Here is a 24,879-nt window from a genome sequence, read left to right on the forward strand (position 1 = left end):
AAATTATAGAACTTTGGGAGAAAAAGTGTATTAAACTACAATTTATTATTCTTTTTTTAATAGCAAGTTTTTACAAAAGACAACAATTTATTGGATTTAATTGAGAACTGAGATTCATTCAATAGGTCGAGATCTATTTTTTTTTCCTTTCATATATATGATCTAAAAATTAAACTAAATATAACATACAAAGTGATATGTGAATTGTGCCACAGAATATTTATTAGATAAGTTAATAATACTGTGTTTGTACAATTACAGCAACAAAGTTATCATATACAAATTTATACTTATTTCTTAAAATTTTCGTTAAGTGGACCCTAGTTAGTTGATGGTAATATATATAAATCATATAATCCTGATGAAAATAAATGAAGAATTCCTTACTTTAGCATAATATACATGGCATGCATACAAGACCATGACAACAAATTTTTGTGAATGAAAATCATGAGAATTAAGAAATAAGAGGTAGAATAGAAGTGGTTCATAACTTTTTCCTGTGTTTTTGCCCCTTCAGTAGATGTCAGTGATGAGAGAAAATCCAAAGAATTAAAGCACAAAAGAGGAGCACAAGAGGAATGAGATGAATGGCTTTGTGTGCAAATGGCTTAGCATGGAGTGTGAATTCCTTCTTGGTAACATCGGATAGAGAGTGATGATGTATTGGCAAGGCATGTGAATCTCCCATTTTAAGAGATGGGAAGGCCAAAGCTATGGCTGAAATGTCTACCAACGACTCACCGGATGCTCTTGAGACACTGGAAGACCTATGCATTTTTCAGAGGGAATTATACATAAATCCAATTCAACTGTTGTTTTATATAGCAACCTTTGCTTTCAGAAGTGAAAATGTTTTGTTTCAATCGAGGTTGTGATTCACTTGCTGCTTAGCTGTGGTTACAATTTACAAATGAAACTTGGCCTAAAAGCAGCTTCTAGAGTAATTAAAGGGATGGCATGTGCATGTGCATGTGCATGAAACTTGAAAGGACCATACCCCCTTCTCAGCTCAGCCAATTTTTAACGCTATATCATGATGATGCATTGTAATCAGTTAACGTAAGGGTGTTAGTATCATATTTTTCAAAAAAGTTAAGGAAAATTGTTATACAGATAAAAAAAACAGAGGAGGTGTTTGTGCAATTTCACAGTACCTGAAGGAGTATAGGTGTAATTTACTTGACCATTTTTTCTTCTTATTGTTTATCTCTGGACATCTCTTTATTTTGTTTCTTTATTCTTTAAATCCGAAATTCCAAATTGAAGCTTTGGACCTAAAAGTTTGGCCTTTTTCTTTCTAAACTATTGGGCTAACGTCGACCCAATAGCTTGAATCTTTTTGTTTACTTCTTTAAACTAAGTTAGGCCAGCCCATTTTGATAAAATAATAATGACGAAGAAAAATAATAAAATTGAATGTTTTTTCCCCTTCTCCTGTTGCGTAGTACATTCGAATCAAAAAGCACCAACCAAGTCCCTGCAAACTTCACCCACTATCGCTAATTAATGCAGCAAAATGATCCTAATTATTGCAGTTGCTTCTAGGATAAGACCTATTTTCAAATAATCTCACGCAACTTTGAGCAATTTGAATTTAAGCTAATAAACATTATTTCATTAAATAAAGGGGGGTTTGGGAGTGGGGAGAAGAAAAGATCAAAGAAAGGGAAATCTGAGAATTTAATCCTTTTATTTTCTGGTTACATATGCGGCTTTTTGACCTCAGTAAATTAAAAAAAATTAAAAATACATGAAATAAATTAAAAAAAAATTTAATTACTGAAATAGGTAGTTTTGGACAAGTCAGCACACACGTGGCACTGAAAACGCCTGGGGGTGGGCGTTTTTTAGAAAAAGCCTCCCCCCGGCGCATTCTATTGCTGATGTGGCACGGGCAGATTTGAACTGAAAACGCCTCCCCCCAGGCGTTTTGTTGACGTGTCAGATTTGAACTGAAAACGCCTTCCCCCAGGCGCCTTCTATTTTTAGAAAGGACCTCCCCCCAGGCGCTTTCTATATATGGCAAATTTGAAAAGAAAGAATCTGTGGGGTAGGCGTTTTCAAAGCCACCTCTCCCTGAGAAACGTACTTAATTAAATTTTCTTTAAAATAAATATTTATATTTAATAAGACTTTTCTAAAATATATTTTTCAATGATAGTGTTTTAGAAAATTTCTTTTCAAAAATAATACTTTATCTTTTTCTTTTTTATTTCAAAATTAAATTTCAATATTTTATTAAAAAAATTGTTAACAGTTAAAAACATACCTTGTATAAAAATACAATTATTTATTACAAATTAAAATATTTTATTTGTTTAAAAACATTTATTTATTATAAATTTTAATTATAATATAATTTATATAATACAAAATATTTATTTACTGATATTTTAGTTATATAAAATGAAGATTTATCTTATACACATCACGTATGAGAATAGTTGTAAAAAACACATTCAAAGTAGTTGTAAAAAAAAATGTTAAAATACAAGTTAACTTTTTTAGTAACTATGTTGTTAATACAAAATAATTGAGTCTTTTCTCTCAGTAATATATTTTTTTTACACAAAACCTGAATTCTAAATTTAGAGAATTGAGTCATACACCACTCAGACTAGACTTATTAAATGTTAAAAATTATTTTGAGTCTATTATAGAAAGATGTGATTTTAATTAATTTAAAAGTTACATACCGAGTTTGGAATTTAATGCGCATAAATTTTATTTGAATTTATTTCACTAAATGAATTAGTACTTAAAACAATGGTGAATTATTATTTTTTAATTTTTTGTTTTTAAATAATATTTTCTCAAAATTAGGACATATTTTCTTACTTTTAAAAATAAAGATTTACTCCTTTTATTTTCTATTATAAGTAAAAAAAAATGTCTTGAATATAAGCAAATCACAACTACTTGTATCTCTTTAAAAAAATTTAAAATATCATTTTTTTGCTTTTCAATTTTCTGATACTCATATTCTCTATTGGTTTGTCTCATATTATGTCCTCACCCTTCTTATCTAAAAATTAGTTTTCAAAAATTCATCCTTATATATAAAATAAAATCGGTTATTTTGTATGAAAATATTTTTAGAGATTTTATTTTAATAATATTTTTTTTTTAGAAATTTCTATAATTTTTTATCTAATATTTTAATCTGTGCAATATATATGCTAAATATTTGTTATATATAGTTAAAATTTTATAAGAAATTATATATAAATAAATACTGTTAGAAAAGAATGGCACAATCCAAGAGGGGGGTGAATTGGATTCTATGACCTTTTAAAAATTATCAGAGTATTTAGGATCTTTATTTCACTTTTAAACTTTTCTAAGACTGAATTTTCAAATGAAACTTTTCTAAAGACTTGTTATGAAAATATGAATGCAATATGCTCACTTGATTACAACATAATGAGGTTCAACAATAATGCTCTAATTCAGATTTAAACTGTCAAAATTCACATACACTTGTTAATCAAGTTTTATCTTCTTTAAAGTTCAACCAAGAAATTACACAATATAAAAGATAAGGTAGAAGAAGATTGCACAAGTCTTTTATACTGGTTCAGTCACTCCACATGTGACCTACATCCAGTCCTTAATCAACACCTGATTAAGATTTGTTTCACTATCTTAAGCAAGAAGGTTTACAAGCACACACACATGCATATACTTCAACACAAAAGATAACCACTTTCTTGACCCCAAGAAAGCACCCCTTGTAGAACCCACTACAAGAAACCTTACCACTTGAGAAACCCTTCTCAAGATTTTTTACAAAGATTTACAAAGAATAAAGGAACGAATTCACCTGGAATTCTTGAACAAATCTTTATCTTCCCCTTTCAAGAATATGATGATGATTATCTTCTCACAAGCTTTTCACAAACGTTTTCACTCTTGGATTTCACAAAGAAAACTCTCCAAGATGTCACAAAGACTCCACAAAACGTTTTTCACAAATTGATTATCAGTTCTAACTCTTGTCTGAAGTTTCTCAAAGTTCCAACTATTTATAAAAGTTTCAGACGCAGATAATCGATTATTTTAAAGAATAATCGATTATTTTGTTTTTCAGGTTTTCTGGAAACCAATCAAGAACAATATAATCGATTATTTTGCTGGATAATCGATTATTCCAGAAAGTTGTTCTTGGAATAATCGATTATTTTGGCAAATAATCGATTATTGCAGCAAGGCATCCCATTTTGCCTATTGCTGGAATAATCGATTATATTTAACAATAATCGATTATTTTGAGTTAGTACTTAAAACTTCATTTTAAGTCTCAAAATAACTTTTCAATGTTTTAACTCATCATCATATACTCTCTACTTAGTTTAGATATAGATTTGATTATGCACAAAGCATACTAAGCACTCACAATATAAAATCTCATTCAAAACAACTTAATTTTTAAACTCTATTACATTGCTCCATTACATAGCATTTTCTTGACTTTTCTTTGACTTTGTTTTTGTGCTTCCAAATTGTAAGTTGTTGTTGTACATTTGTGTTGTGATCATCAAAACTTTTTTAGGCTTCAAGCTCTCCTAAGCTCAACAAATACTATATTTGATAATATAAATTATATTTAAAATTAGTATACATAAATATTTTTAAATATATAAATTATATTTTAATTTATGATAAATCATTTTATTATAACACTATTTATTGATAATTTAATTTAAAATATTAATATTTAATTAATAAATAATTATATTTTCATTTTATTTATCATATTTATTTTTAAGTTAAATTTTATTTTTTAATCAAAGTCAAAATAATTAAAAATAATATTGTTCTACAATATAAATTATTTATCTCAAATCTAAAATATACTTTATACATTTAAAAATATCTATTTATATAAATTTTAATTATAAATTATATATTCAAATATAATATTTATTTATATGTATAATTTATTATAAAATTTAAATATAATAAACATTTACTCTTTGCGATATGTAAACTAAAATATTAGTTATTTTATGAAATGATTTTAAAAATAAAAAAACAACTTAATCAAACATAATGTTTCTCAGGGAGAGGTGGCTTTGAAAACGTCTACCCGACAGATTCTTTCTTTTCAAATTTGCCATATATAGAAAGCGCCTAGGGGAAGGCTCTTTCTGAAAATAGAAGGCGCCTGGGGGGGAGGCGTTTTCAGTTCAAATTTGACACGTCAACAAAACGCCTGGGGGGAGGCGTTTTCAGTTCAAATCTGCCCGTGCCACATCAGCAATAGAAGGCGCCTGGGGGAGGCTTTTTCTAAAAAACGCCCACGCCCAGGCGTTTTCAGTGCCACGTATATGCTGACTTGTCCAAAACTACCTATTTCAGTAATTAATTTTTTTTTTAATTTATTTCATGTATTTTTAATTTTTTTTTTAATTTACTGAGGTCAAAAAGCCTACATATGCCTCCTGCAATGACAATTTAATTGCTTTTCAGAATGTTTCCGTTTCTCACAAAATGCGCAGACACACATGTATACACAGAATAACATCATCTCAGCCGAATGATTCAAGCTATAACCGTGGTCAAATTTTAATCAGCGTAGAAATTTTAAGCAGGAAAGAGAATATATTTTATAGTATTAAACATACAATTTTATTTTTTTGAAATATAAATATATACTAAATTATTTTTTATGAGATTTTATATTTTAAAAATATTAAATAATTTTCTTATTTTTAATATTTTTAAAAATATATCTTTCTATATAAATAACTAAATACTCATTGAACCATTTATATTTCATATTAATTTTTTTTCTTCTTAAATATAACATAAGTTTAGGACAATCATTATTTCTTATTTCTTTTATTAACTTAACTATAATTAATATTCTTTTTGTTTCATAATAAGTATCATCCTATATTGTTTTATGTAAATAAAAAATGAAGAAATCTTGCAATTAATCTTTTTTTATTATCAACAATGAACTATTGTCTCTTCTAACTAAATCATGTTTGGAGCCTTCTTTTAAATTTGAATTCATTCCTTTTTCAATAGTCATCAATTTTTCATCTTTTTCATCTTTTAAATCTTTTAAATCTTGATCAAGACCTTAATGATATCATAAATTTGTCTTATAATTAAATAACAAGATCTTAAATATTTTTGTTCTTTAATCTCTATCATAGACTTAATATTATTATTGGAGAAACTCTTATGCACACAACAAAATTACTTACATCTCTAAAAATCTCAAATGAAATGTACATTATATTTATATATTTTTTATATTAAAATATTGTACAAAATTCAAATAATACCATCATCCTAATTTTTAAAAAGAAAATAAATTTCTAAAATAAATTAAAAAATATATAAACCTATATAATATTCTAAAGATTTTACCAGTTATAAATTCTTATAATAAGTCCTCTTGAATTCTCACATTTTGAAATTTGAATCGTTCTCCTAATAATTTTTTTTATCTATACTTTTTATAGATGAAGAACAACAACAAAAAAAGTAAAACGAAATCTATAATACCTAATTAATTTTATGAATTTTTGGTATCTCATTGAGTTGGACCAATTAATAAATTACAGGTAAAAAATAAATTTAAATATATTGATAACAATACTTGAACTTGGACTTATATTATTTTGCATTAATTATAGTCCTTTAAGATTTAGATACGAAATCGAAAAAGAAAATATTTTCAAACTCTTCTACGTTCATGCTTTGTAAATCTAAGAATGAAATACACACAACGAATAAACAAAGACAATCGATACTCATTTGAGCTTAAAACCATCAAAGAAAATAAGTTTTAACATATATATATATATATATATATATATATATATATATATATATAGAGGAGAGATTCATTTACTTTATGAGTAAGTTTATTTAAACTTATTTCGTTTAATAACTCATATTTTATATCAAATCTCAATGATCCAATCGTTGAATTTAAAGTTCTTAATGCATAGATCAAATCTGTAAATTTTTTAAAAATTTAAAAATTATTTGATATTTTGTTTCATTAATCCAAATTGACGGATGATATATTTTTATGATTATCAGTTAATTTCAATTAATAAAACGAAATATCAAATAATTTTTAAATTTTTTTAAAAATTTAAAAATTTGATCTATGTATTAAAAATTTTAAATTCAACAGTTGGATCGTTGAGTGTTGATATAAAATATGAGTTATTAAATAAAATAAATTGAAGTAGACTTATTCCAAAAGTAAACAGATTCCTCATATATATATATATATATATATATATATATATGAGGAGGGTTCAAACGATACCGGTGTAACTTTTACTAAGTGTTACACCGCTCAATAACTTTATATTAAATATGAATTTTGTAAATCCAACCGTTAGATTGAAAGTTCATATCTCTTAGATCATATATGTCAAATTTTGTTAAAATTGAACAACAACTTGAAGGTAATCAAAGTGTTCATATTTTAGTATATTTTGAAATGTATATATTACGTCAATTTTGTTTTATGAGAATGAAGTATCAAATCATCTTAGATTAATATAAAATTTGATATATATGATCTAAGAGATATGAACTTTCAATCTAACGATTGGATTTACAAAATTCACATTTAATATAAAGTTATTGAGCGGTGTAACACTTAGTTAAAGTTACACCGGTGTCGTTTGAACCCTCCTCATATATATATATATATATTCACATAAATTTTATGATCAAATTTAACATAGTGATATTCACATAAGTTTTAGGATCAAATCGGGCATAACAACTTATTGCTAAGGGACAAGAAATCAAAATTCTGATTCTATTAGAGTTCCATTTAATTATAAACCAAATTTTACTAGGCTGTATTTAGGTAGCCAAGCAATCACTTAAAAAAACGTACTACAGTAATTTTTAATTTTTCTGTGTCATTAAATTGGCATGGCATAAATAACCGCACTTGAGAATTGAGATAGAAAGGTTCCTCTCTCCTCCATGATCCATCATTATAATTGTTGAAGCCATAAATTTCGTGGAAGAGAAAGGAACAACGAGACAAAAAAGCTTTGTCATTTAATTCCTACAGGCCTTAGTGCCCAACGGCATTGTGAGGGAACCCAATTGTTGACCAAATAAAAGCAAGTTATTCTCAATACGGATTCCCCTTTGTCACAACTATACAAGTCTATATTTTGGAGAACTCATATATTGACCAAATCAAATCCCCCCGCGCCTTTCATGCAGCCATTCTTTGCTCTCAAAAATACAATCTGCCCTCAAACTCACACTTATGTACTATCTTGGTTACTTCCACTCAACATAAATAAATAAATGTTAAAAGTAGTCATTAAATTTTGTTGGAGACCAATGTAATTTTTTTTCTTCCAAATAATCTATTTTTATACTTAAGATCAAAATTCAAACTTTAAATATTTTATTAAGAGACAAGTCATTACCACTTAGTATCAATTAGGGATGGATAAAAAAAACTAACCTGAACTTTAATTATTTGATGCAGTTGAAATTATAATTTAGTTCAAATTTTTAAAATTTTTATAGTACAGTGGTAATCTTTTAAGCTGTTTTGAAAAGAAAAAAAAAGTCCCCATCACCGAAATTAATAATTAATAATTACTAAACACTTAATCGCTTCCGTATATTCTCATTCACAAACAAAACTAATTAAGCTCCTCAACTTGTCCGATCATCATCACCAAGCTGGAAGCATAAATTAAAGTGACCCTTTTGCCTTTGGCTTACTCTTTCACCTTAAAACCAAAAAAGAAGGCAAAAAATGAAGTTGTGATGGAGGACAGAAAGGCTAACACAATCGCTGTTATATCAGTGATTGCAGTGATCATAGTGATCATCGTTGCACGCGTCTCCCTAAAGCTCTCAAGGGCCTTCTTCCTCATATGCGGCGCTTCCATTGCTGTGATCCTCGCTGTCTTCTCGTGCGCGTTCATAAGACACCGTTACAACCGCAGGAGGAGGTTGTTGGAGTCACAGTTGAAGACAGAAGGGAGAGAGCTCCGAATAGAGTACAGTTTCTTAAGAAAGGTCGCTGGTGTTCCAACCAAGTACCGCTACAAGGAGCTTGAAGAAGCAACGGATGGTTTCCAAGCACTCTTGGGAAAAGGGTCTTCAGCTTCGGTCTTCAAAGGCATTCTCAGCGACGGAACTTCTGTTGCAGTGAAAAGAATCGACGGTGAGGAGCGTGGGGAGAAGGAGTTCAGATCAGAAGTTGCAGCCATTGCAAGCGTGCACCATGTCAACCTCGTACGCTTGTTTGGTTATTGTAACTCCCACACAGCGCCTAGGTACCTTGTTTATGAGTACATCCCAAACGGGTCTTTGGATTGTTGGATCTTTCCCTTGAGGGAAAATAATAGCCATGCACGGAAAGGTGGGTGTTTGCCGTGGAATTTAAGGTACAAGGTTGCTATTGATGTTGCCAAAGGGTTGTCTTATCTTCACCATGATTGTAGGAGGAGGGTTTTGCACCTCGATGTGAAGCCCGAGAATATACTCTTGGATGAGGATTATAAAGCTCTTGTTTCGGATTTTGGCCTCTCGACTCTTGTTGGCAAGGATGTGAGTCAGGTTATGACAACCATGAGAGGAACAAGAGGGTACTTGGCTCCTGAGTGGCTCTTGGAAAGAGGGGTATCGGAAAAAACTGATATTTACAGCTATGGGATGGTTTTGTTGGAGATAATTGGAGGGAGGAGGAATGTGTCGAGGGTGGAGGATCCGAGGGACAAGAGCAAGAAAAAGTGGGAGTTTTTTCCCAAGATTGTGAATGAGAAAGTGAGGGAGGGGAAGTTGATGGAGATTGTGGATCGTAGGTTGGTGGAGGGAAGGGGTGTTGATGAGAGTGAGGTGAGTAGATTGGTGCATGTTGCATTGTGGTGCATACAAGAGAAGCCAAGGTTGAGGCCTAGCATGGCACAAGTGGTTGATATGCTTGAGGGGCGTGTGAGGGTGGATGAGCCACCTGGCTCAAGAATGATTCTTGTTGATTTGCTTGCTGTTGATGAAGACCCTGCAGATCATAGGAATCTGGCTAGGTTGTTGACCTCTGTGTCCAGCAATGTGGATTGTACATCTACTTACTCCTTGGGAACAGCCACTGTTTTATCTGGTAGATAATTACCAAGATACTTTTGTTTGGGACAAACTATTAGAGGTTAAAAGTCCAAACTCAGTTGAATCTGCTTGAGGGTGTTTCCTTGATAGTTTTGCTTCTCATTACTTACTTTCTTCAATTGTATAAATTGGGACATAGTTCTGAGATTTTCACTGAGGAAATTATATATATATATATATACATATTTTATCCTCTTTTTTCTTTTCTCATGACTACATGTTTTCTGAGTCCTTTTGCAAACATTGTCTGCTATGTGGAATGCCATGTTCATAACTCAATCCTGGCATTGTTATTCTGTATATGATTTGGAGATTCCTTTGACTAAATCTTTGCTGGCGCTCTCTTAAATTAAAAAATGATTGTTGGACACCTCAACAACCTATTAGACACCTATGAGAAAAATAAAGAAGAAAAGGTAACACAAGTGAAATAGTACAGTAAAAAAAAAAAAAAAAAAAGAGGGTATGGATAATGATATGTTAGACATCGTCAAACTTTCATGAAAATAAAGTGAATAGAAGAATTCCAATTGTTGTTCATTCCTAATAAATAACTGTTCATTTGGACAGTCAAAAGATAACTTTTGTATTTAAGTTTGTAGGGAATAACATTAATCTAGTTTTTTAGCAATCAGTAATATTGATTTTGGTTCAGTTCTCCATAGACAGAGTCTCTGGTTCGAATTCAGTGCATGAAAAAAAAATTTGGCTGAGAAAACTAGTGCTATTCTGCTATGAATATTCTTGGTTCGAAATTCGAATACAGGAATACAGAAGAAGCTGATTCCCTGACAAAATAATTTACATATTATGTTTGAAGATTTGTAAATTATATATGAAATTTACATATCATTTCACTATTGTTCTAGCTATAGTTCAGTAACTACCGCGTTTCCAATAATTTTTTTAGTCAAGATTTTTAAGTAGTCAACTTATTTGATAGTTGATGACATACGACGGGATAATATGCATGGTAAAAAAAAAGAGTCTACATTAATAGTACAGATTAAATCCTTTAACATCTGACTCGTTCATGATAAAGACAAATATTAATACTCTTTGATGCTTTATTTTTAACAACTTTTTATATTATTAAGTGAAAACTCATGTTTCCGTTCAAAAAAGAAGAGTGAAATCTCATGTTGACTTTATTAATAAAGGATGAGCATAACTTATTAAGTAGAATTAATATGAAACTTTACATTAATATAAATCTTCACCTAATAATAACGAATATATTTAAAAGAGTTAATCACCCATATACTGATAATGTAAAATTTTTTTACACTGGCAACCAATCAAATCTTTTAAATTATTTTATTTTATTTTTATTTTATTAAATAAACAACTAACATGACACTATTAAAAAATATGATTAATTGTCAATATAAATTTTTTTTACACTGACAATATATAGGTGATTAACTCTATTTAAAAAGAAAAGATCAATATCATTCCTTTAATAATAGATAAATTAAAAAAAAAATCAGGAGAAAAACATCATAAAATATTTCTTGTGATATCAATGACACCATTCTTGTGAAAAAATTATTCATACAAAAAGATAGAGAGAATATAATTTCTAGGGTAATTTCCCACTAAAAGATGTATAGGAAAAATCAATTCTTTAATTTATATATCTGGCCAATTCTAAGAGATCCCAAACTATTCTTAATGAAAATTTGAATTTTCAAAAGCTCCGCAATTATTATTCACCAAAACAAAAGACTAGTGAAGTTTCGGCCTAGCAGGCTTACAGGAGTCGACCTTTTCACACCTCAAACTATGCTATCAAGTTTCTTTGGAAGGATCGTTGAATAATTTGTCACGACCATGGAAAAGAAAATTTCAGTTTGGATTGGAGTTACGATATAAAAACAACTAGTGTGTCATATTGCATATAATTTAAAAATATTAAAATAGTGAACAAATTTCCTCTATTAAAAATATAAACCAACATTATAAACTTCCATATGATTTCCTTTGCCTGCAAATTAATTTATTTAAATATATATATATATATATATATATATATATATATATATATATATATTAATGATTGATATTATAACCTACTTAATTTAGAGGAAATCTTTTACAAACTGATTAATCACAATAAGTATTTCTATCACATTTGATCATGTATTCTTTATAAAAATTCACAAGGGATATTTTAAACAAATTCTATCTCATATCTAACTTATTGTAATCTTGGGTTTTGACATTCACGTCATTTTTTTTTAAATTTAAAAATAGAAATAATGAAATTCTTACAAATTATGTGCTAAGAAATGATTTATAAGAAAGAAACGCTGCTACAAATATTTGCAACAAAAATTAGGTAATATATATATATATATATACCAAGGTTTTAAATTATAATTCGCAACACCTATTGCAGTCACAATATTGTTGTTTCGGTGTTTCTTGCAATTGCAATGACTCATAATTGTAAGATGTTTTAAATTATTAATAATTCTACTACACAACTGTAATATAATCACAACACAATCGCAATAGATCTACAATATCATTTTATTATATTTTTTTTTGTCAAAAATCATAGATTCAAATTTTAATCTTCTAATCTAATAAGTTTGATCACATGGAATGAGAGGGAGGGAAATAATTAATGATGGTTGATTGGAATGTTGAAAAATTGCCAGTAAATGATGCATTTTAGGTAAAGAAGAAAGAAATTTAGAACGAAAAATAAAGAAAAAGGGATTTGATTGATTTTTATGATTAGAAAAATTATTTGTTTATGTTCGATACAAATATATAATAATTTCACGCTACAATAGTTGCAATCCATATCGTAGCAACCACAATTTAGAATAATAGTGTGTGTGTGAGCACATGTATAAAAGGTATAAAGTAAAAAAATATATTTTTAAAATTTAAATTTATAGGTATGAAAAATACTATTAGTAAAAAATATATTTAAAATTAGAACGGAGAACTTTACAGAGAAAATAACACACTATTTTTTTTCTTCCAAAATATGAAATTTGAAATTTGTGGATGTGTGAAAATGTATCTAATAATATAATTTTTATGATATAGTGAAAAAAAAACTCAATTTATACAACCATAACTGATAAGTACTATGATTTCATTAAGTTTATGACCTAGTTTGAAGCATTTATATCAATTTTCCTTGCTTTAGACTTTGTTTTTAACTCAAAACATATCTAAATTGTTAGGTGATCACATTTTGTTTTTGAATCATGTTTTTAGGTAACTTACAAGTATTTGGTTGTTGTTTTGTAGTTTAGGAGAAAGCTAGGAAAGAAGGAAGGAAGTCAAGCACAAAGTGGTGAATTTGAAGTTGAAGGAATTTTTGGTTAAGTTCTCAAGCTAAGCCCCAGATCCACGCTTAGCCTCAGCATGGCAGAGAATCCCTGGAACAAAATTTTGATCCCCACGCTGAGCGTGGAACTGAGGCTTAGCGTGGATTGTGCTTACATGTCATTATTCACATAAGACAAAAGTTTTTATGACCTAAAAGTGAGATTTTCGAGGAGAGAAAAAAGGAGGATCATTCTTGGACTTTGTGTGGCGACTGGAGAGCTCTGGAACCTTCAAGATCAAGCTTCTTCCTTTCTTCATCATTTGTAGAGTTCTACATGTCTATGTGTAGCTAAACTCACCCTTGTTGGGGTTTGATGTAACTAAACCCATTCTCATGTGTAAACTCTAAGCTATCAATCTAAGTTGTTATTCAGTTTTATTGCTCTTTTTCTGTGCATAATGCTTGTTATGGCTTGATCACCCTTAACTTGAACTTAAGGTTTTTAAGAGATTGAGAAATGATTTTAAACCTTTGACTTGAAATAGAGCAGCTAATGGTGCTTATTGCTAGAGATAGAGTAAATGTCATTGGTCTTTCTTAAGCTCTTGTTTTTAAAGCTGGTTTCTTGGTTAAACTATGCAAGAGATTGATAGTTTAAGCTAGTAACTTAGATGCCAACTTGTAATAGATTATGGTTGGTTACTTTTGAGAGTGATTGATAAATTCTGAATAATAACTATTGTGAACTTAGTGATAAGCATGAGAGGAAGGTTTAGTGAAGTCAAACCCCAACAACTTATTAATATTGCATTAGAATCAAGTTTTGCATTCTAAGTGTTTACCAAAATTCTAAAAAGAATTGTTATTGCTTGTTTACATTATTTACTGCAACAAATCAAACTCTTATTGCTTTTCGGTAGCTTAGTTAGTATAACAAGTGAAATTGTAAAGTGTTGCGCAAGTCCCTTAAGAGACGATACTCATACTTTCATCGAACTACTTATACTATTTGGTACACTTGCCAAACGAGATAACAAGTTTCTCATAACCATCTACGAGAGTGAGAGAAGAAAATTTAGATCATGCAATCACTAATTACTTTAGGAAGTTAGGTGGTTTAAAAAGCCACCTAACTTTTTTCTTCCTTCTAGAATAAGTTAGGTGTTTTTTTTTAAATACTTACATAGGTTATATATTTATCTCTTAACAATTCACGATAGAATCTAATAATTAATATTTGTCTTACTCCTTTTGATGAGACATCTAGTATGTCGCATGCTTAGTTGCTTAGAGAATGGAATCTACATTGATATTTTTCTTAAAGTGTCCCAGTAAACATTGCAAAAAAGATCCCATCTAGATAAGGAATTAATGCTGGTGGTGCCATATTTGATCATATACTCCACCTATTTACGTGCACAAGTCAAAACTCATGGATCACACGCATCATCAGTTCATCATCTAGTTTCATTAGTAATTACTATAAAAACACGATCAATACACAATATAGTGTTCAATCAGTAAAAAAAAAATGCTACATTAGTTTTGTGTGAAAATAAGGATTACAAATGATATTAAACTAACTATAGTACAAATATGATATCCTAAATATAAAAATGACACGATTAAATATATCCATAAACTATACTTGTACCGGAAGGTCCCTATCGGTCACGTTGACCAACACGTGCCGTTCTGTCAGACACCTACGCCATGATGTCGGAAACATCGGTCCAGCCAACGTCCGGGACGAATGTTACTAACGGCTCGGCATAAGACCGAGCCGGAGAGTCCCCCGTAGGGCAGGATAGCTAGACAACTGTTGATCAACCCGATTAATAATAGCGCCCCATCCTTTACCTATCGGATCGGCGAAATACCGTACCGATAGGTGAAGAGCGGTTATTAATCATGATTAGCAGGTAAGCGCATGGTTAAGTTAGTAAGTAAGTAATTAACATCGTATTACCTAATTTAGTAAACACCTGAAAAAGCCCACAATGCTCAGGCCCACGTCAGGCACTATAAATAGGTCACATATAACGAGGTATGTCACTGTTCATTTTTACCCTAGATATTCGTGCATATACTGACTTGAGCGTTGGAGTACCCTTTGCAGGTACCTCCCCCATCCCTTGGAGATATCGTTGGAGCTCTTATTCGGTCCCCTTTCACCCAGAAGAAAAGGAGTGTGCCCTTAGACAGGTACATTTTGGCGCCCACCGTGGGGCCGAACCGAGAGCTATTCCGAGATTATTATTGAAAGAATGGTGAAGACGAGAAAGAATAACGTTGAAGAACACCAGTCCGAGGACGAGCATCAGTCAGGAGCCGAGAGGACAGAAGAGACAAACTTGAACAGTATGATGCGACAGATGAAAGAGGAGATGGCCGCTATGAAGCAACAGCGGGAGAGAGATGCGGCCGAAATGGCTGCGCTACGGGCGGAAAATGCCACCCTCAAAAACCAATACCGCGATCCTACATGGAAGCCCTCCGAGACAACCCACACTCAAGGGTCGTTCCATTCGCATGGCCAGCACACCTCGGTCCCTTATACTTCTGTTGCCCCTGCCGCCCACGCCTCGGCCAGCCGACCAATACAGCCCATGCCGGCAGGATCACACCGACATCCCTTTACACCCAATATCATGCAGTCCGCCCTCCTTGACAACTGGAAGTCCTTGTCTCTCGACAAGTACGACGGAACCACCGATCCAGATGAACATGTTGACGTGTTCTTGACTCAGGTCACATTAAGCACCACTGATGACGCCGCCCTGTGCCGAATTTTCCTGACGTCGCTAAAAGGACGAGCGTTGAGCTGGTTTACTCGGCTCCCGGCCAATTCGATCGACTCATTCGGCACCTTAGCCTCTCAGTTTACCATCCAGTTCGCTACAAGCCGACCACACCAGTTAACTTCTCTATCACTAGTCACCATCCGCCAGGAGAAAAAGGAGTCTCTCCGGGCGTTCATGAGCCGATTGAACAAGGCGGCATTAGAGATCAGGGACCTCAACCCAGCCGTCGCCTTACACCATCTAACCACCGCGTTGAAGCCGGGTCCCTTTGCCAACAGTATTTGTAAAAAGCCACCGGCAAACATGGATGACCTTCGGCGCATGGCCGACAAGTATATGCAGATGGAAGAACTAGCCGAGTTTCGCAACCAGGCCAGAGCAGAAGTGGTGAGCAAGACAGAAAAGCCAATAGAAAACAATTTTCGCGGTCGTCCAAAGGAACTCGTACCCCGCGAGCGGCCACCCCGTGGTCCGAAGTATACACAGTACACACCACTGAACACCAGCCGGTCAGCAGTACTAGAACAAGCATTGGCTTCAGAAGTGCTGACTATCCCGAAGAGAGCATCGACCCCTCCCCGAGCCGACACAACCAAATCCTGCAGATTTCACCGTAATCGTGGGCATTCAACTGACGAATGTTCAGCCTTGAAAGACAAAATTGAAGATTTGATCAAGCAAGGACAGTTGCAAGGTTTTGTGAACCGTCCCGACCGGCCCCGACACGGCGAACAATCACAGAGACGTGACCATTCTGAACACCGCAGAGCAGAAACGCGCTCGTATAGAGAGCGCAGTCGGTCGCGGGATAGGCATGAAGAACAGCAAGCAACACAGCCACGGCGAGTTATTAACACCATTGCCGGCGGTTTTGCTGGCGGGGGCTCATCTTCGTCGGCACAACGAAGACACCTGCGAGCTGTCCGACATGTGCATGCCGTGGAAACAAATCGTTGCCATCTGCCAACCATTACCTTCACCGAGGCCGACTTCAAGGGAATCGACCCAGATCAGGACGATCCGATGGTAATCAGCGTTGAAATTCACAATTGCATCGTCCGTAAGACATTGGTTGACCAAGGAAGTTCAGCGGACATACTATATTGGAATACGTTCAAGCAGTTGGGAATTCCAGAGTCCGAACTGGTCCCTTACGATGAACCTTTGGTGGGATTCTCTGGTGAACGAGTCAAAACAAAAGGATATATCAAGTTATCAACACGATTTGGGTTCGAAGGGGCGGAATACCGAGACATCTCGGTTAAATACGTGGTTGTTCATGCAAGCACCTCCTATAACATTCTGCTCGGTCGGCCATCCCTGAATCGGCTCGGAGCAATTGTGTCTACTCCTCATTTAGCTATGAAGTTTCCGGCACAGTCAGGACGGGTTATCACGGTACACGCCGATCAAAAAACTGCACGCGAATGCTACTTTGCCAGCTTGCGGCTACCGAAAGCGCAAGACGAAACGATCAAAGAGCCACAGAAAGTCCACTCGGTAACCCAACAGTCCTCAATAGACCTCGACCCCCGAATCGGGCATGACGAAAGGGTCGAGCCTATTGAAGAAAGGCAACCACTCCAAGTTGGAACCCTTGATACCCAACTGACTTATTTGGGAACTGTTCTGTCAGAACAGGAGAAAGCAGCCATCGGACAGGTAATACTTGATAACCGAGATCTATTTGCATGGCACCCCTCCGATATGCCGGGTATCGATCCAGAGTTTTTGTGCCATAAGCTCTCAATTAGTAGGGAGGCAAGGCCGATCGCCCAGCGGCGTCGGAAGACTGGAGAGGAGAAGAAGGCGGCAATCGATGCTGAGGTAGCCAAATTGTTAGAAGCACAGTTTATACGGGAGATCCACTACACGACGTGGTTGGCTAATGTGGTCATGGTCCGAAAGCCGAACGGGAAATGGCGTATGTGTACCGATTACACAAACTTGAATAAAGCTTGCCCGAAAGACGCCTACCCGTTGCCCAATATTGATCGTCTCGTAGATGGGGCGTCTGGCCACCGTTTCCTATCCTTCTTAGACGCGTATTCGGGGTATAACCAAATTCGCATGCACCCTCACGATGAAGACAAAACAACATTCATCACCGAGACAGCCAACTATTGCTACCGTGTAATGCCGTTCGGTCTGAAGAACGCCGGAGCCACATACCAGCGTCTGATGAATAAAATTTTCCAGAGTCAGATTGGTCAGTGCCTCGAAGTGTATGTTGATGACATGGTCGTCAAATCTGATGAAGTTTCTGCCCATGTACGCCACCTGACCGAGGTATTCCAAGCGCTCAGACAACACCAAATGAGGCTGAACCCCGAAAAATGTGTTCGGTGTATCAGGTGGAAAATTCTTGGGATTCATGTTGTCTAGCCGGGGCATCGAGGCAAACCCAGACAAATGCCAAGCCATACTGGAGATGAAGAGTCCCACCACTCTCAAAGATGTACAAAAGTTGGCAGGGCGGCTAACTTCGCTTTCACGGTTCCTTCCCCGGCTTGCCGAGATATCTCAACCTATCCTCGCCCTGCTGAAGAAAGCAAAGCAATTTACATGGACTCATGAATGTGAAGAAGCGTTCCAACAGTTTAAGCATCGCCTAAGTTCACCTCCCATACTGTCCAAACCTACTGCCGGCTCCGATATGGTCATTTACCTTGCCGTGTCGGGACATTCAGTCAGTGCCGTTTTAATACAGGAACAGAGGGATCAAAGGCCGATATATTTCACCAGTCGAACACTGCAAGAAGCCGAGAAGCGTTACCAGTTAATTGAAAAGGTAGCTCTAGCGCTCGTCTACACGGCTCGCAGGCTCAGGCAATACTTCCAGAGTCATAGGGTGGTTGTCCGAACCGACTGCCCGATTGCGAAAGTTCTTCGTAAACCGGAAATCGCTGGCAGGATGATGGCCTGGTCGGTCGAACTCTCAGAGTTTGACATATCGTTCGAGCCGAGAGGACCCATCAAATCACAGCATTTGGCCGACTTCGTCAATGAGCTTACCCCAGCAGGTAGTTTTCACGACGAGCCGTGGACAATGCATGTCGACGGCTCATCCAGTGCGCAGGGAAGCGGAGCGGGAATAATTCTAGCCAGCCCTTCGGGCATCACGGTCGAACAGTCACTCCGGTTCGGTTTTCGGGCATCTAATAACCAAGCCGAGTACGAAGCACTCCTGGCCGGTATGAGACTAGCAGCCGAGATGGGTGTGACAAGGGTCGTATGCTGTACCGATTCAAAGATCGTGGCCGAACAGGTCAACGACAATTTTCAAATTAAGGATGCTAATTTGTTGCAGTATTACCACCTCTTCCAGAAGCTCAAAGAGGAGTTCACTGACGTGCAAATCCGACACGTTCCCAGGAGCACCAATGAACGAGCCGATCAGTTGGCTCGGCTTGCTAGTAGTCGAAAACCAGGACAGCTGAGAACAACCATTCACCTGGAAATCCCTGCCCCAAGTGTGACGATCGAGTGCATGGCGGCCGATATTGACACACCGAACTGGATGACTCCTATTCGGAACTACATCCTCCAACAAGAGTTGCCCACCGATCCGAAGGAGGCAAAAAAGCTTCGCACTCAGGCCGCTCGGTAATCCATAGTGGCTAACGACCTCTACAAGCGAGGATTCTCCACTCCGTTGCTCAAGTGCATTGATAACTCGCAGGCGGATTATGTGATGCGGGAAGTTCATGAAGGTATCTGTGGGTCCCATTCCGGAGGCCGTACCCTAGCTGCAAAAGTGTCACGAGCCGGTTATTATTGGCCAACTCTAAAAGGGGATTGCGCTGAGTTCGTCAAACGTTGCATACAATGTCAGCGACATGGAAACCTCATCCATGCCTCCGCCACCGAGTTGCACAGCATCAGCTCTCCATGGCCGTTTGCCTTATGGGGCATTGACGTACTTGGCCCGTTCCCCGTGGCAAAGGGACAGGTTAAGTTCCTCCTCGTGGCGGTAGATTACTTCACAAAGTGGATTGAGGCCGAGCCGCTCGCCTGCATCTCCGCTGCTAACGTCCAAAAATTTGTATGGAAGAACATCATCACCCGTTTTGGCATCCCATATGCCATCATCTCCGATAACGGCTTACAATTTACAGACAAAAAGTTCAACTCATTCCTCGAAAACCTTGGCATTCGGCACAGATTTACATCGGTGGAGCACCCTCAGTCAAACGGCCAAGCCGAAGCAGCCAACAAGGTTATCCTGACTGAATTAAAAAGAAGACTCGGCTCGGCAAAAGGAGTGTGGGCCGATGAATTGCCAGAGGTTCTCTGGGCGTACCGGTGTACACCACAATCCACTAATAGAGAAACACCCTTCCGCCTCACATACGGCACTGATGCGATGATTCCGGTTGAGGTTGGAGAACCATCTTTCCGGCGACAAAGCTTTCAGGAGGAATCTAACGACGACGCACTCCGAGCCGAACTCGATGTCCTCGAGGAAGTGCGGAACAAGGCACAGGTGGTGGCCGAGGCATGCAAACAGCGAATGACTCGGCGCTTTAATTCCAATCTAAAGCCAAGAACTTTTCACGAGGGCGACCTTGTGTGGCATGCAACGGGGGCAGCCAGGCGAAACTCTTCTGAAGGAAAGCTCTCTGCCAATTGGGATGGACCATTCCGGATACGACATGCACTCCACAATGGGGCCTACAAGCTAGAAGAGCTGTCCGGCAAGGTTATTCCAAGAACATGGAATTCTACCCACCTAAAGACATACTACAGTTAAATTCGAATTTGTAATACTCGAACTATGTAATTGTATCGCGGTGCACTCTTTTCCTTGACTGATCTTTTTCCCTCTTGTAAAAATGTGAAAAGAGGTTTTTGATTAGCAAGGTTTTTAACGAGGCACCTTCTTATCAATGAAAATACATCTCCCTCTTAATTATCTCCACTTATTTCTTCAAGTCTTCCCTCCCGAGAAGTCTCTCGGCCAAGGATGTGGCTTAAATCTAATTACAAGTCTTCCCTCCCGAGAAGTCTCTCGGCCAAGGACGTGGCTTAAATAAATAATTACAAGTCTTCCCTCCCGAGAAGTCTCTCGGCCAAGGATGTGGCTTAAATCTAATTACAAGTCTTCCCTCCCGAGAAGTCTCTCGGCCAAGGATGTGGCTTAAATCTAATTACAAGTCTTCCCTCCCGAGAAGTCTCTCGGCCAAGGACGTGGCTTAAATAATTACAAGTCTTCCCTCCCGAGAAGTCTCTCGGCCAAGGACGTGGCTTAAATAAATAATTATAAGTCTTCCCTCCCGAGAAGTCTCTCGGCCAAGGACGTGGCTTAAATAAATAATTATAAGTCTTCCCTCCCGAGAAGTCTCTCGGCCAAGGACGTGGCTTAAATAAATAATTATAAGTCTTCCCTCCCGAGAAGTCTCTCGGCCAAGGACGTGGCTTAAATAAATAATTACGTCTTCCTTCGCGAGAAGTCTTTCGGTTACGAATTTAACAGAATTACCCAAAAATTGCGAGAATTTAAATTTCATTCAAAAGGCCCTAATAGGCCTAGAAGTACATGCAAGGGGGGGGGGGGGGCGCTATCGGCCCAGCATTACAAAATAAAAATTTCAAGACACGACCTCAGGCTCTCCCTGGTTCGCATCATCCTCGGCAGCGGGCTCCTCGTAAGCCGTCTCCTCCTCATTCGGCCTGGCGGGCCGCTCTGGGGCCTCAGCATCGGCCTCTTGATCTGGCGGAATCGAGCTTAAGTCCACCAACTTCCCCTGAAAGAAGTCCTTCGTCATATCCAGTTGAAAGTCAGGGGGGAAGTCACCAAAGTAGCTAGCTTGCCGAGCAGCTTGGGCAAAGCCAGCCTCATGCTGGGACAGGAGCTTGTCGCGAGCCTTCTCCCTGAAGGAACCAAAATATATTTTCTCGGCCTCCAGTTCCTTTTGAAGCAGGGTAGCCTTCTCAGTTTCATTTTTCAAAGACGTCTCCAAGCGCTGGACCTTTAAGGTGAGATCGTCAACCGCACGCCCTCGGCGGTCAACCTCGGCCTGGAACTTGCCGTTAGACGTCTGAGCATCGGTCAACGCCGTCAGCGTCTCTCGCAGCGACTTCTCCTGCTCAGCTAGTTGACGGCGAAGTCCATCAGCCTCCCCATTCGGTTCCATGACGATGCTTTGAGCCAAAGCCACAGCCCGAACTTGGAACTCACAGAAGAAGTTCCACTTCTGCGCCGAACTCATCCGGCCCAGAACTGCCTGCCCAGCCTCAGAAGTCAAGTCTTGGCTTAGGAAATCCTGCGCGTTCACATTACTGGCCAAGAAGTTTGGTCCAACCAAGCTCTCCGGGGCATTGGGATTGGCTAGCCGCTGCTGCTTGGCTTGGCGGCTCTCCTCCACAGCCCTCCCATCAGGCTTTCTTTTTTCGGGCTGCCGAGAGGAACCCTTGCCCCCTTTTTTGGGATTGGTGGGTTGCCCCGCTCCGCCCTGTCGTGGAGCCGGTTGATTCCCACCTGCACGCGTCTCGGTCGGAGTCTTGTTTCCTGTGACCCCTGCCACTCGGCTCCCGATCAGATTGCGGATATTCAAGTCATGGTCAAAGTTCGCCATAATACCTGCACATCATTAGTCAAAATCAATGGTAACGCAGGAATTTAAACAAACAAGAGTTACTATACCGATTAGTTCCTCGGTGACGTTGGCCGATTCGAATAATCGGACCAGGGGACGACACGGTAATGGCCGTGGCAATTTCTCCAAAATATCCAAGCTCTTCCTTTCCTCCGGCGACATTCGGGATTTCGATACCGTATCGTACTTTCTCGGCCTTCGGGTCCAATACAGGGGAAAGACCGAGTTCCCCTCATCGTCAAAAAAGTATTTACTCCCCGTCTCGGGTCGAATCATCACCTTTATAAAACTCACTTTAAATTTTTTGTAAGAAGTGGTGAATGGCTGAAGCAAGCAATCACTGTGTCGAATCAATGACAACCACTTCGCCTTCTTCGTCGGCCGAGAGGAGTAGTAATATAAAAATAAATGTGGAGTAGGTTGGAGGCCAAGAGCTAAGCACAACCGTCTAAACCCTTGCATTGCTGCCCAGGTGTTAGGATGGACCTGAGACGGCGCCACATTTAGAAGACGAAGTATACCCGAAAAATAATTATCAAAGGGGAGGGATATCTTCAAATCCCGAAACATATAGTCATACACATAAAAGAACGGGTATTTGGATGACCCCTGGTCTAGATAAACAAAATCCGGATTAGGAACCCCATCACCTCGGCATGGCTGGAAAAAGATAGCAGACGGCTCCTCGTCTTCGGGAAAATTTAAAAATTTCATTGCCGATACGAAGTTAACAAGTGATTTCTTGGTCGTATACCGGGAGTACACACTACCAACTTCCCCGTGTACCCATGAAAATCCAGGCGTCGATACGGGAGGAAAGCTTCTTGATGAACCCCCACCCCCACTTGGACGGTCATCAGAACCTATAGCCGAGGCGGAGCCACTTCCACTAACGCTCTGGGCCCGCTCAGATCCAGAAAAGGACTCGGTGCAATCTCCATTAGAGGCCGAAGCTGAGGCATCGTCCCGGACCGGAGATATTCTCCGCCTTGATTCCCCTTCGTCACCGGAGGAGTCGACATGAACAATATTTAAATCTGCCATTACGTACCTGAATGCTAAACTTCAGATCTTCCTTCGACGAACACTCGAACGCTGATTTACTAATTCGGATCCAGAGATAATGAGTGTGCACGTATGTGGAGCCCCCTCTTCATGCCTATTTATAGACCCCGCAGGTTGCACATTCAAACGTCGCAGCCTTAGGAAACCGTTGGATCCATTTAATCCAACGATCCTCAATACGCAACCCCTCGTATGCTCCACCTAAGCCCAACTGACACAACCTTTGGCGTTCCACACTTAATGCGAACCCTAGCACGCGCTATTCCACGCACAATGATGGCAACCCTTGACATCCCATCAGCAGTTGTAACCCCTCACGCGTAATTAATGTCTGTCAGTTATGCACCAGAGAAATTAATGCTTGTCAGCTACGCATCAGAGAGGCACTTTAATCATAACCCCTCACATTCCTGAATCTTTCATCGTATCCCAATCGGAACAATTAACCCTTTGCGTCGCTTCCCTCCTCAAGGCTGGGGGGCTTGTGTACCGGAAGGTCCCTATCGGTCACGTTGACCAACACGTGCCGTTCTGTCAGACACCTACGTCATGATGTCGGAAACATCGGTCCAGCCAACGTCCGGGACGAATGTTACTAACGGCTCGGCATAAGACCGAGCCGGAGAGTCCCCCGTAGGGCAGGATAGCTAGACAACTGTTGATCAACCCGATTAATAATAGCGCCCCATCCTTTACCTATCGGATCGGCGAAATACCGTACCGATAGGTGAAGAGCGGTTATTAATCATGATTAGCAGGTAAGCGCATGGTTAAGTTAGTAAGTAAGTAATTAACATCGTATTACCTAATTTAGTAAACACCTGAAAAAGCCCACAATGCTCAGGCCCACGTCAGGCACTATAAATAGGTCACATATAACGAGGTATGTCACTGTTCATTTTTACCCTAGATATTCGTGCATATACTGACTTGAGCGTTGGAGTACCCTTTGCAGGTACCTCCCCCATCCCTTGGAGATATC

At 37.4% G+C, this 24,879-nt stretch overlaps 3 protein-coding genes across 3 annotated transcripts; all 3 read left to right on the top strand.

The window, feature by feature from the left end:
- The first annotated feature begins 8,561 nt into the window (after positions 1-8,561).
- LOC109812137 (Protein kinase superfamily protein) lies at positions 8,562-10,413 on the top strand. Its single transcript, XM_020376029.3, has one exon. The coding sequence runs from the start codon at positions 8,791-8,793 to the stop codon at positions 10,135-10,137; it is 1,347 nt and encodes a 448-aa protein (XP_020231618.1). The 5' UTR covers positions 8,562-8,790; the 3' UTR covers positions 10,138-10,413.
- Positions 10,414-15,696: 5,283 nt separating this feature from the next.
- Positions 15,697-18,618, top strand: LOC145958133 (uncharacterized). The gene has a single exon (XM_083074613.1). The coding sequence runs from the start codon at positions 15,697-15,699 to the stop codon at positions 18,616-18,618; it is 2,922 nt and encodes a 973-aa protein (XP_082930739.1).
- A 46-nt stretch (positions 18,619-18,664) lies between these two features.
- Positions 18,665-19,843, top strand: LOC145958134 (uncharacterized). Its single transcript, XM_083074614.1, has one exon. It carries the CDS (start codon positions 18,665-18,667, stop codon positions 19,841-19,843), a length of 1,179 nt encoding a protein of 392 aa, XP_082930740.1.
- Positions 19,844-24,879: the final 5,036 nt, after the last annotated feature.

This window comes from Cajanus cajan, chromosome 5 (genome assembly GCF_000230855.2).
Source record: "Cajanus cajan strain Asha chromosome 5, NIPB_CcT2T_4, whole genome shotgun sequence".
Lineage (NCBI taxonomy): Eukaryota > Viridiplantae > Streptophyta > Magnoliopsida > Fabales > Fabaceae > Cajanus > Cajanus cajan.